The sequence below is a fragment of the Lepisma saccharinum genome, chromosome 13, assembly GCF_977018435.1.
Source record: "Lepisma saccharinum chromosome 13, izLepSacc3.1, whole genome shotgun sequence".
NCBI lineage: Eukaryota > Metazoa > Arthropoda > Insecta > Zygentoma > Lepismatidae > Lepisma > Lepisma saccharinum.
Window position 1 is genome coordinate 50,518,764 of NC_139241.1, and position 13,568 is coordinate 50,532,331.

The window sequence follows — 13,568 nt, forward strand, 5'->3', positions numbered from 1 at the left end:
TTAGTGAAAATGAAAATAAATGTCTGATGAAGGGAGCGTGTGTTCTCTTGAAACGTCACAACGAAAAACTGTTTTCCTATGCTTGTAATAACCGTAAACTACAGGAAAATAATAAGACAAAAATTACTTAATTTTTTTGAGTAATCATATTTTCAAGTTTGTTCTAGAAATACGTCTGCGTTACCCAACAAAAAGCCGAAAAATTGTGAAAATGGCCCATTTGTATGTAGAAATATGTGGAAAATATGGAATGAATGTCATGTATATCGTTTCTAACAACCTCATTTGCCGACATTTGCAATTTTGATGTTGCTACGTACAAAGACATATGCATTGACATAATTAGTTACCGACCACCGTGGCGGTGTGATCAACGCATTTTGGAGTCCTGGGTTCGAATCCTGTCTAAGACATAGATGCTTATGTTTTTCGTGATAAAAACTGAATAGAGGAGGCAGGTATTGGAAACAAAGATTTTAATGGAAAGACAATTGGAAAAACCAAGTCAGTGTAATAACTAGCTTTTTGATGAAGTAGAAAAAGGTCGTTATGGGTGATGCTAGGTGGGATTTTAGCGACAGTGTTCCTAGGTAGGTGGGAGCAATCGTGAGGAAGGGGAAGCGGCTGGAACGTGGTGCTGGTCACACCCCTCCACATCCCCTGTGCGCCTTCATGGCGTGGTGCAATGCACAGTGGCTGGCTTTACTTTTTTACGTCATTTACAGTGGGCACTAAATTACAATTAAATAAACTGAAATTACAAGTGAATAAAACTTCGTAATCGAGATATGATTTAAAAGAAATATTTATTCCGTCACTTTAGTTCTTGTTCACTAAATGTTTACAAACTTTTCATCTAATGTACTGGAAATGTGTAGTGAAAATAATCTTTAAATTCGCGTTACTTTTTGTGGAAACCTCATTTTCTGTCAACGCTTTTCGATACTTTAAATTTCTGTAGTTTATCATTGTAAATTAATTTCACAAATAATGATGATAATGATATCAATGTAAAAGTTCCTAAAGGTAATAAGGAATCTGATATTTTAGTCAAATTGACAACAAAACTGGCCAAGTTTGTTCACTTTCAAAGTTTTTTCTACAGTACAAAATTGAAGGGGTGTGCTTACAGAATGTTTTGATCGGGACGGGGGAAAAAATCGCAATTTCTCGACAAATTCGGGGAATTTTCGGGACGGGAAATGTTCAAAATTTCCCGAAGCTCTGAAAATCTCTAATTCTACACGTAATTCAACTCAAGTGATTGTTTTTGCATTTCTGGAATAAAAACAAACAATTTCCGATAAGTTCCAGACACTTCCAATGCAGAAAACGTCGAAAATTGACAACTTTTTAAAATGACCATTCGGTATTTCCCGACTGCTCGGGATCCCGAAAAGTCGGGAAGTCATTTCCCGAAGTCGGGATCGGGACGGAAAATTTTTTTCCCGATCTCGGTCCCGACTTTTCGGGATCCCGCACACCCCTACAAAATTGTCTTGAACGTTCGAAAGTAAACTTTATTCTGCTTGATTGTGCCTTTCCAAAGCAGCAGAATATTTTTGTAAGCATAGATTGGATTTGTAGTTGGCAAGAAGAGACAACTGAACTCTTCCAAAATTGTGAGCGAAATAAAAACTAATCTACGGAAAGTACTGGCCATTTCTGATAAGTTGTAATTCAGACACAAAAATAATGCATTTGTTAAAAATAAATTGAATTTTCTAAACAGTAAAGCCATGACTAAAGCTGTAAACATATTTGACCCTAGAATAGAATATTCCTCATGAGTAGGATTTCTCTTTTTTTTCTTTCTTCTTTTTTTTAACATGTCCTACTCTTCTGCTGTACTTTTTTTCTCTCCTTTGAAACGCGTTGCATTCGACACTTGAGGCAATTCAGCACTTCGTTCGCTATTGTCGGAGCAGGGCCATTTGAATTTTCAACACTGTTTTTTTTTATTTCGTCCCCCCCCCCCCCCATCAAACCCATCCCATTCCACTGCATACCTTCCTGTTTTCTGAATGCTTCACTGATTCTGCGTGCAAGCATTGGCGTTTCCTGTTTGACCGACGCTCTGCGCACAGTTGCCAAGTCACGCAAGAATTTGTCGTCTGTATCGGTCAGTTTCAACACCACGAAAACTCTGCCTATTGTTGTGTAACCTCGAAAACTGTGGTGCTAAACCGTAATCTAGAGTAAGTTTGTAAAAAAAATAATGCCACTACCTTCTCCAGACTTTTTGCTAACTTAACCTTGAATAGAATGAAACTACTTTTACACGAAAAATGTACATTCGTAGATTTCAGCAAAGATATACAGTTACATGTGCAAACAAATTATCCACCAGTATTATAGGTACCTATATCACTGTTTTTCTTTCAATTATTATGCTTTTGTGTGGATATTTTGCACTATTATACTTCTGAAGTTTGTTTGAATTCAGTATGTTGTACTGTTTTACTTTATTAAAGTTTATTTCCATTCTGATCTTGTATGTAACTTTTAGATCGAATGATTACGGTGGACAAATTATGCACACACACACCTGAGATTTTAATTGACAGTAGAACTGATATTATAGTAAAGAATAAGAATGTGACTAATGTTCTACCAGTGGTGGAGTAACGACTTCACCTCGTGTATTTCTATGTTTATAAAACCTTGATAATTTCCACGTCTCCCTTCATTTCACTTTGCAGAAATGTTTTCAGGGGAAAAAATAAGACGCTGGTTTTACAATTCAGACTTCAAAAGCTGATCATATTACTTTCGTTGACCTATTGCCCAACTGACGTGCGAATTTTTTTTCTGGAGCAACTAGACTAGAACATTGTATGCCAGATCTTGTTCAAATAACATTTGACCATTTTTCTGCGGACTGTTTTAACCTTTCCTATTACCACTCTGAGAGAATGTTCTCCAGCCTTCATGCACATATAGCTGCGTTGAAGAGAACATCTTGATGGTTAACGATGAGAAAAGTTCCAGAGGAGAGAAGAGATTTTAGAAACTCATTCGAAGCATTATAGCACTCCTCCAATGACTAAATATTGCACCAAGATAAGGCGTGTGCAGTTTCTACAGTGGGAATTGCCCACACACCCCTGAAAATACCACCTTATACCAGAGAAAGTTAAGATAATATAAGTTTGAGACCAAAAATTGCAATTGAAAAATTATGAAAAGATACTCATGGTAACTTGAAAAGTAGGATTTAAGCGAATACAAAGTAGTCATATTTAATAAACATTGTTACCAGTTCATTGCAACTTATTTCAGTACTAATTTCCCCCATGATTTTCCAACACTTTTTTGAAATTTGGGTCCTAACTGCAAAAAGAAAAATATATCAACTTGCGATTGACCTGGACGAAGAAAGATTACCTAAAAATCAAGAAGTAGAAGGAACCTTTGACGAAGACATAATCTGGCTACAACAGTGTTGCCAAAACAAAACTACATTCCCATTTCTCTTTCCCCCTGATCTTCCTATTGCCTCGTTTGCCTTGATGCTTGGAGAAATCGAAGAGATGTTGCGTATGGATCTCTGGGCGGAGATGAAATATGCCAGTAATTTTTAGGTTTCCTAGCACGGTCCAATAATGTTGCAACAAGCGAACGAATGAATTTGATCAAAATCTCGGTCGCAATTTCAAGGATTCCTTGCGGTGACCTTCAGGGACGGAAAGGGCGCCGAAGTCCCAATACACCGCAAAAACTAAGTTCCTGGTAGCCATGAGAAACACTCCTTAATGAACATGGGGATGAGGATGTGGAAAAATGGGGTGGGATCTAAAGCCTTCCTATTGCTTTGGTCAACATTTTGCATTAATTGCGTAACCAGTCGATAATGTTTCATCTTATCGTTTACTGATTTTTCGACATACGCACATGTATGGTCATATTTCCCCAGTTCCAATAATATGTGATTATCTTCATAATCCTTACATAGGGATGGGTGATATTCAGCGAACAACTTCCCCCACAATTCTTTCCGCGAAATCACGCCCTCTGCCATGTTTCCGGCAAACTTCGGAGCGTATTGTGAACACACTTGATAGCCATTGCGCTTACAGCTTTTGTGGCGCTGATTCAAGATACAAATATAACGATATATACCATATGTAGTTCTGCATTTTGCTTAGTCTCGTAATAATGACCAGGGTATCTAAAAAGATGTTACTTGCCGTAAAATAACGTTGTATAAAGATAGGTACGATCCTAGAGAAATACAGGATTAGGGAGCCGCACGCCTTACAAAGTATGAGGATTTATAGTGCAGCATAAAATTCATATAACGCTAGCCATAAATACAGTACTTGACTTTCAAATACAATTCATATTCACCTCTGATTGTAAAAATCACGCCACCATATCAACGACGCAACTGCATGAAGCTATGATGTTCTCTCACAATTAACATAAACAGTGGCATACACACAACACACACGCCCAACGCATTAATTCACCAAAAGAAAACTCTACAGACTTGCTCGTCCAATCTTCAGTTATCAGTTACGGCAACCCCTTGGCTCACAGACTCGCGCATGACAGCAGTGTTGCCGCGACTTTTTATCCAGCCCTTGTATAATTGGTATAAATTTATACTGATTCTTAGTAATAAATATAAATCTTGTAATTTTGCTGAAAGTTTGAACCTTTTCATAATTAATCTTTGTGTAGCTTCAACTGAAGCTCTCATTATCTGGGTTTGTTTACTGAAGAGATAATCTTTTGCAGATAGGGGACCAGATAGTCCGCATCAACGGGTTCTCCGTGGAAGACGCCATCCACCACGAGGTCCTGCAGCTGATACGAAACCAGAACCACCTGTACCTGAAAGTGAGAAGTAAGTACATGCTCATGTTGCAGTAATATGAAACTCAATTTACTTTATCTATCAAGCATGTCATACACCTACCTTCGCCAAGCCCCCTATACTTTGTTGTGTTACGATCAATTTTGGTCTACACCCTCCGAGATGGTGTAGTAGTAACGCCGTCGCCTTGTAAGCAAGGGGTCCCGGGTTCGAGTCACAGAGCGGTTCGGATCCCACTTTAAACTGTGGGCCCAGTCCCGACTAGCCTATCTGCGCATAAAGTGAACGTAAAACAAAAACTCGAACTCATAACAGTTCAAATCTCTCTTACTCACACGATCTTGACGTCAATGATCACAAAAGGATCCATTCTCTCCTGCTTGATTTGGAAGAGAGTAGAATGCGTGTAAACAGTCAACCGTCAAAGAAGGGACTGTAGTAGAACTGACAGCAAACTCTAGTTTGACACGCCACAGTTACGTGTTCCGTATACTGACCAAATGTAAACCGGTCTCTTGAAAGAAGTTGTCGCATTTTCTGTTGATAGGTGGAAACCATATGAAAGTGAGTAGAACCAGTGAAAAGTTGATCATCCATGATATTTAAAAGAAATCAGAGTGATGGCAGTCACGTATCTAGAAATATATTTCGGCAGACGGTAGGGTTCCGAACCAAGCCTCTCAGAAATAATATTTTTTTATTACTAATATGTTAGTAGCTTTTATAAGTATATAAGTATATTGATAATATACTTATAATTAATACGTTAATACAATTCATAATACTTGAAACACGTAAATTAGTTAATATTTTTATTACAAATAGATAAAAAGAAGGTATAATAATAGAGATGCAACATCACGTATTGAAATAAGTAATCGTCGATTGTACAACAAATGCTAAAGATGTAGTATATTTTGATTATTTAATTTTAGTGCTTGGTAAGTCTTTCGATGAACGGTCCGGACTTCCTGAACCCCCTCCTCTTGATACATACTTGTTCGATGGTGAAGAGAAACATCGTGTATTTGAAGATTATATAGAATTTCAGGTTTAGAAAGGTTTGCGGGAGTGAGTCAAGACGTATATGTTTAGGTATTCTTTAAGGATCAGCAGTGACGAATTTTTAAACTTTGACTTGAGTTTCAGTATAACATCGCTGCCACAGACTTTGTTCAGACTAATTCTGATGCTTTTTTGTATTCCATTTTGTTCAAAATAGTGTGTTCATTATACGTGCAGGTGGTTGTCATGTAACTGATCAGTGTGTTCAGTAATCGCCCAGATAACATGACGCGTCCCAGATTGAGCATACGAAGAAATAAAAGAATGCTCATGTTTAATTTATTTGTACACAGTGGAACTTATGCTCCTTTGCGTGAAGCTTTGGGAATTCGGGCAATAAGACAGAACAGAACACCTGAAGAGCTGACGATTGAGTTCAGTTTCACCAACCATTGTTACTATGCACGGCAAGCTACGGATTATCACGGCGGAATAATAAAACATATCATGCATTGTTATCGTGATGGAGTTAGCGAAATCTAATTTGTTGTGAGAGTTTTTAATTAAGAAGCCCTGTCGTGATTTTAAATTACGATCTTATTTCCTTTGCGACCTTTCAAGACGTCTGGAAATGGATTTCTTTGTGCGATCTTTCATATTTACCTTTTGAGATTATGAATCTCCACAGTACTTCCTGTTTTGGCATTCTTCTAGGGGCATTTGCCCGGAGGAGGAAAGAAAAGCGGCACTGAACTTGGTGCAGTGACACCAGTGGAAGCAGTATCTTGTTCGAGCAGTCCAACCCCCCTTGCTGATGGGGGATGGCATCCCCCCAGCTAGCAAGATTTTAGCAAAACATCCCCCTTGTTGATTCATTGTTACAATGCTAAACCATAGGAGCATCCCCCAACTAAGTCCAATATTCGACCAAATATCCCTCCAGCTAACATGTTCCACTTCGAACGCTGCTTATGTGAGTACATTAAATGTGATTGCTCCCACAGATAAGCCCCCCTCCCTTTTCGCAGCTCATACCGATTTCACGGAACTGTCTTTAGTCATTCTAAATGTATGAGTCCATCCTGCTTGAATCTGCTTGATCGGGACAAGCGCCGCTTGCCTACATTTTCACAAAGTTCTCGTAGAATATTTCATGTATATTTTGTTGTTTTATGCATGTTTTATGAAAGGATAAACTGTTCCAAAATCTGAAACCACGATTCCGTTTCACTTAGAATGTTTCGTGCTTCCTTTTCGAGTGCGCTGGTACAATGTGATCCATGAGTATTACCGTGCAAATTGTCCATGACTATTTTCATTAATTTTTCTCTTACATCCTATGTGTTTTTAAGCGATGGATTCTTATGTATGCTGGTGCAGAAGTTGTCAATAGCTTGTTTTGAGTTTTCTTTTAATTCTTGAAGCCAAATGAAGTGCACGAACATGCTGATGGACATTTTGCACGGTAATACTCATGGATCCCACTGTACGAACTTCGTCCAGAAGAAGCGATTCCCTGGTCGCGTTTGCCCCTTGTCTATTCTCGCAGCCTATGCCGTAGACTTACGTTGATTTTCCACGCTTCGCCCGATAAGTTGACGCAGGGCTATATGACCAACCGAAACGCGACCAACAAATCTCTTTTTGTCTTCCTGAGTATGGTGTTTGCAAAAGTTGCAAACTACTTTTTCATTCATCTTACTGGTGCACGAAATGGGTGACAGAAGTCTTTCAAAACGTTTTACTTCTTTACATTTCACATTGTGCCATGGAAGTGTTTCTATAAATTTTACTGTTCTTTGTTCTAAAAAAATAATAATAATAGCCATCCACAGTCACCTGCAATGGGACACGTAGATCCTGAAATACTAGAAATACTAGCTTCCCTTCAAGCGTTATGTATGTTGCCTAACTTTGCGGCGATAAGTGAATTTGAATAGCAAATTTTCAACGGCAACTTCTAGCACCGCCATGAGAGAACACACACAACACCTTGAAGGGAAGCCAGTGTTTCAGGAGCTAGGTGTCCCATTTTTTTTGCCGGTGACTGTACGTATTCATGAATACGACTTGTTTAGTTCCGGTGTCACGGGCTTTGAGTATGTATCTCTGTCGTAGAGTATTATCTTGCAACACATGACACAAAAGGCCTTCCCCGATGGCGCAGTGCTAGCGTAGTCGCCTTGTAATCAACGGGTTCCGGGTTCGATACCCGGTGGAGGCACTTAGTGGTTCGGATCCCACTTTAAACTTTAGGTCCAGTCCCGATTAGCCTTGCTGTGCATAAAGTGGACTTCACCAACTCAATCAATCTCATGACACAAATACAGTTGACAAAATACATGAAGCACCACTATTTGCAGTGGAAAATTATGATTAAATTCCTAGTCAAATAATGTCACTCGTATTCGTCCCTGATTAAAGCTCAGGCAGACGACGGAAAGTTTCCTTGTAAACTAAATACATATAGACCTGCAATTTGTCGCGAGTAAACTACATACAGGGTGTTCCACTCACTGGAGGTCCTACAACAGCACCTCTAAACATTTTCTCTGAACAACATTGTTCCATTCCTTAAAATGAGAGAAAAATGAATAGCACAAGTGATGGACAGTTTGCTTGGTATTATTTATGCAGCTCCTTGTGCAATGACAATGCTGTCACGAGTTATCCATGCTCGTGGTACCATTAAAAAGAGGGAAAGTTACATTTAATGTTTCCTTCGTGTCAGTCGTCCATCAGTTGTTGTTTGTGTTATGGTGCATAAGTTTTCCGCCAAACAGCGAACTTTTCATGCTCCGTTTGATGTTGAAACATACAGGGACACAACGAAAGATCATAATGGATTTAGTGCCAGGTTTCCAGAGGCACTATTACGAAGAAGTTAGAATTGTCGGTATTTCATTTCAAATGTCAAAGAACAGGTGCAAGATGCGACATGAGTTTATTTCCTCATTATTATTCTGTTTGAAGTTTATGGCTTTAGATTATTCGCATCAATGAGACTCGATGATGATTTGGGTGAAACAAATAACAGAACGAATTCAATTAATTACCACAATGCAGTACAACACACATTGTTTTTATTTTTTTATAAAGTGAGTGGCATTGTGTTCAATTACACTTTAAAAAATGAAATTATCAATCGCAAAGTAATAGGTATATATTGTACATTGGGATCCATGAGTATTACCGTGCAAATTGTCCATCACTATCTTCGTGCACTTTATTTGACCCAATAAGAGCTTCAAGAATTAAAAGAAAACTCAAAACAAGCTGTTGACAACTTCTGCACCAGCATACATAAAAAAATCCCATCACTTAAAAACACATAGGATGTAAGAGAAAAATTAATGGAAATAGTCATGATTAATTTGCACGGTAATCCTCATGGATCCCACTGTACAGTATTGTGAAAATCTTGGATTCAGCATGCGCCATTGGAAGTAACGTGACGAAGTTAACGCGTTACTTTTTCAGTACTAACGAATTATCGAAAATAGAATAGTAAGTTACTTTTGCCTTAATTTACTTGCGTCACCTTGATAAATTCAGAACTTGATGATTTATTTGCTTGGGCGAAACCTGCTTTGTTGGGTTATTTTAAACTTTGAAAGTAAAGTTACACTGGGAAAACATGCTCTACAAATAACAGATTTGATTCTTGTGTAAAGGGTTAAATGCCCTAATTGTATGACAATGCATTACTTCTGAATGCACACTATACTCGTTCTTGATTTTATATAAATTCATGCAAATTATTTCTGAAAGCAGTAGAGAGATTGGATTCATGTTAAATATTGCTCTTATGTACGGTCCTGTACGTAAGTATTGCCATTTGAAATTGTCTGATTGCTGCGACGGCCTGTTGCCTGACTCGTCAGTCGTCACTAGTGTCAAGTATCCTTTCGCATTCAGAACTAGAATTTAGCGAATATATTGGTTTTTCCTCCAAACGTTTCGATCACTGGTCTGACGCTAAATCATACCCTAACCACATGAAGAAACGGAAGACTGAAATTCAAACCTGCATAAACGCGTGTATGATACCAACATGTCTTCTTCCCCGTGATGGGTAATTTGTTTGGCGAGATTTCATTTCGTTGCCGACAGTGCAAAAGTTCCTCCCACCATTAGGCGTTGACCCGGCAAGTCCTTTAGCCACGCGGATGCGTCGGTCTGAACATTTATCATTGACAGGAACCACCAGAGGGTCTCCTCAATTATCCTGCCAGCGCAAAAACCGTGAAGGTCAATAATCTCGGGAAGAAGAAAAGGAAGGTACGTTTGCATTTCTTGCAACGCTGCATTATCAAACAATAACATGCTCCTGGCCTGAACCTCTAATTTTCCATAAACGAAACCTTCAATTCCACTCCAATCTTTCGACCATGCTACACAAAACATTAATTTCCAATACAAAAATGTTCATTCAGTCATTCTATGCCGGGAAATGGCCTTGAAGTGATTTAAAATTGGGTGAAAATAATCGTGCATAAAATTGACTTGGCAACACTGAAAATCGTCGATGAATTGCCTTTTTGTGGTTTTGTGCAAGGGCAAACGATTATATCGAACTGTTATGAACGTTCTGTTGTACTGTTCAGGCACGCATCTCGTTGACCTTGAATGTGGCAGCAGTAATTTCAGAATGTGTATTAAATGTTTTCTTTTTTTCTGATCTTTCTTTATTGTAAATTAATTGTTCAGGATGTGCTTTTTCTCTTTGTTTTTCTGCAAACCTGTCGATATATTATTTCAAGCATTACACAAATTCTCACTTTGAAATTCAACTAAAATGTTCATTAGATTTAACTACCCACAGGGACGGATTAACAGGGCGAAGGAGGTTAACAAATCCCTAGGCGTTTAAAGTAACTACGAAACGTCAGTTAACATGGGAGTATAGTGGGATACATAAGCATAGGCGTGCGCAAGGGGGGAGGGGGCAAGGGAATGGCAATTGCCCCCCCTAATCACGGACGTTCACAGATTTTTTCCACGTAAGGACAAGCAATATATTTTTCCATGGGGCATATTGCACAGAAAATATTGCTGCCCCCTCAAAAACACTACTTGAATCTGAAATTATCGCATACTTGCGTCCCCCATTACATAATCATTAATGTAAATTACTATGACTGAAATCAAATTATACGTGTGAAATTAGGTTGATATTAGTTTTCGAAAAAGGGAGGTGTGGTCAACCTTGCCCCCTCTTCTAGACGTTCTATGCCCCTACATTGCTATATTTTCACCTAGAAATTTAGTGTAGAGGAATCTTATCGCTGTTATTAAACGATATTATTGGAGAAAATGAAGTATTTTAAGCCGATAAAAATTCAAAGCAACTACAGGAGTAGGGGGTGCAGTGGCGGAACTACAAGGGGACAGAAGTGCATTGCCTTTTCCAAACCTTGGACTTAAATGAATTTTAGGGGGCAAACATTGTAGTAAGAGAAAGCAAGACTAGCAGAAATTAAGAGTAGCAGGACAAAAGGATACTCAAAATGGAATTAGTTTTCACGTCTTTCTTGCATCATTTCTTCCAGACGGCCAGGAGCACCTGCAGGGGGGCACAGAAGGGCAATTCTTCCCTCGACTTCAAATTCTATACAAACAAAAATAAATTTCTTAAAATTTTCTTGCTAGTTTCGCTCGCGGTATCTGCTTTTCTTAGTCTTGTCAAGTTCATAGCCGTAGCTAGGGGGCGGCGGGAGTTGGCCTTGGACACCGAACAATCTGAATGAGAGAAATTGTAAAAGAGAATGCCATGGCTTCCCATGAAATTTTTTGTCATATTAAATCAATACTGTTTTGAAAAATTTGGATTGAAAAATTTTCTTGCTCGATTGGCTCGCAATTTGTTTTCTGTAGTGCATTGTAAATTACCAGAGAGAAGTAAGAACAATTAAGTACTTCAGACAGTTGCTGCTATAACAGTTTGGTTTGGAGGAAAAGGAGCGCGCGCATATCAGAGACAATTTATATCATTTTTGCTGTTGGTTTGTTATGGGGCGGATGCATTGATTGTAATGTATTTAAATAATATGTCATATATATACACACACACACACACACACATATACCCACCAATGCAATATAACTAAAACAGTGAGATAAAATGAGGTTTTTCTTTCCCGACTGAACTTTCCAGGCTTTTGCCCCCCCCCCCCTAATCAGAGGGTCTGTTTATATCTATGTACATAAGTATTACCAAGCAAATTGTCAATCACCAAGTTTACTCTTTGTTTCTATGTTCAGTACATAGATATGTGAAAAACTGCTAAAAGCGGTAATCCCAACATGGCAACCTCTTGCAGAGCAAGCGACGGCACTGTAGCATTGAGGATGGGCGGAAAGGAGGAATGAGATAGGCAGGAGGCTTCGTCGGTCATGTTCGTGCAGTCTGAAACCGCTCGTCAGCGTATTCATGAGTAAGCGTGGCATTGTGCTTATGGCAGAAGAAACAGAGGTGGTTCCTTGAAAAGAGTACAAGCGGCTCTCCCACGTCTGCTGGTTACTGGCCTGGTGCAGGCGGAAAGCTCTCGCAGAGCCGCCGTTAGGGGACGCGAGGCCCTTACATTTTGAACTTAATTTCCTCTGCACTGTAATCAACGTACCAGTCACGCGCAGCAATTTCTTAAAAAGATTCTTTATTAAATGGCTCTAATTTCTCATCAAATAACAGGCCGGGGCAACACAGTGCACTGTTGTGATAAAACGGCCCAGTCCGAGCGACAAGCGACACCTGCAATTTGTCGTGTCGCTTTAATTCGGAAAGTGTTGTTTATTTTTGAATGTTGGTTTCCAAGAGATGCGTATCGCTGCAGTCTAAAAGCTTCCTTTCGAAGCAATGCACCACGAGCAATGCACATGTTGCCTCGGTCTGTTGTACTCGTATGCAAGGTGAATTGTTTCCGTTAGAGTAAAGGGGCTGTTGCTTGTCGCTTCGGGGTGTAATCTCCTTGCCACTTAAAAGTGAATCCTCAGTGATCAATGAAATTTTTCGAACCGAAGCGACACGACAAGCTGCCGTGTCGCTCAGATTCCCATGAGTGGTAAATGCTTATAGACTAAATGGGCCTGCGTAGCTTGTCACTTCGGTACGAACCACTGCTGTAGCGTGTCGCTTCGGTTTGAAACCTCACTAAGATGCATGCTTTTCACCACAACGCAATACGCAGATAAACGATCAACATGCTTGTAACAAATTGCAAGTCGTAAAAATCCTTTCCGGGTACCAATCCTTTATTCGTTCTGCTTGTATCAACAGGTTTCGTCTCTCTACGTCCTTCGGAAACCTACGAAGTGATACTTGACTCAATAAATTTGTTCCCGATCGAACTGTGCAACCATATGCTACACAGCTGACACCCTATTTCCTTGTAAAAGAATCTCCACTTTGCCCTTTCATATTAACGTCCATAGTACCGTATGCATAACCGGATGTTCAAGGGGGACCAGACGAGTGCGCATTCACCGCAGTAGCTCCGCCTTTAACACAGTCTATAAAAGTTCGGATACAAAATGAATCACTTGACATTTTTGAGTGATATAGAGAAACAAAGGTACCTAGAAAAGATTGGCAATTTCCCGGATCCTTTAGATGAAAATTTGCGGAAAAATAGTAGTCTTTATCCAAGACAATGTTCATCTTCTACCAACAGTTTCGTGTTAAGACTTCTGCAGGTTGAAATAAAGCTTTCATAAATTATAAACATTGAAATACTTCAATTTT

At 39.2% G+C, this 13,568-nt stretch overlaps 1 protein-coding gene across 6 annotated transcripts in view; it reads left to right on the plus strand.

Moving 5' to 3' along the window:
• Positions 1–13,568, plus strand: part of LOC145997278 (uncharacterized) — a 323,875-nt gene that overhangs the window by 244,277 nt on the left and 66,030 nt on the right. For all 6 annotated transcript variants that reach the window (XM_083134158.1, XM_083134159.1, XM_083134160.1 and 3 more), the window contains one exon: positions 4,744–4,852. In XM_083134158.1, coding sequence (XP_082990284.1) covers positions 4,744–4,852 — 109 coding nt within the window. The remainder of the gene's footprint in view (positions 1–4,743; positions 4,853–13,568) is intronic.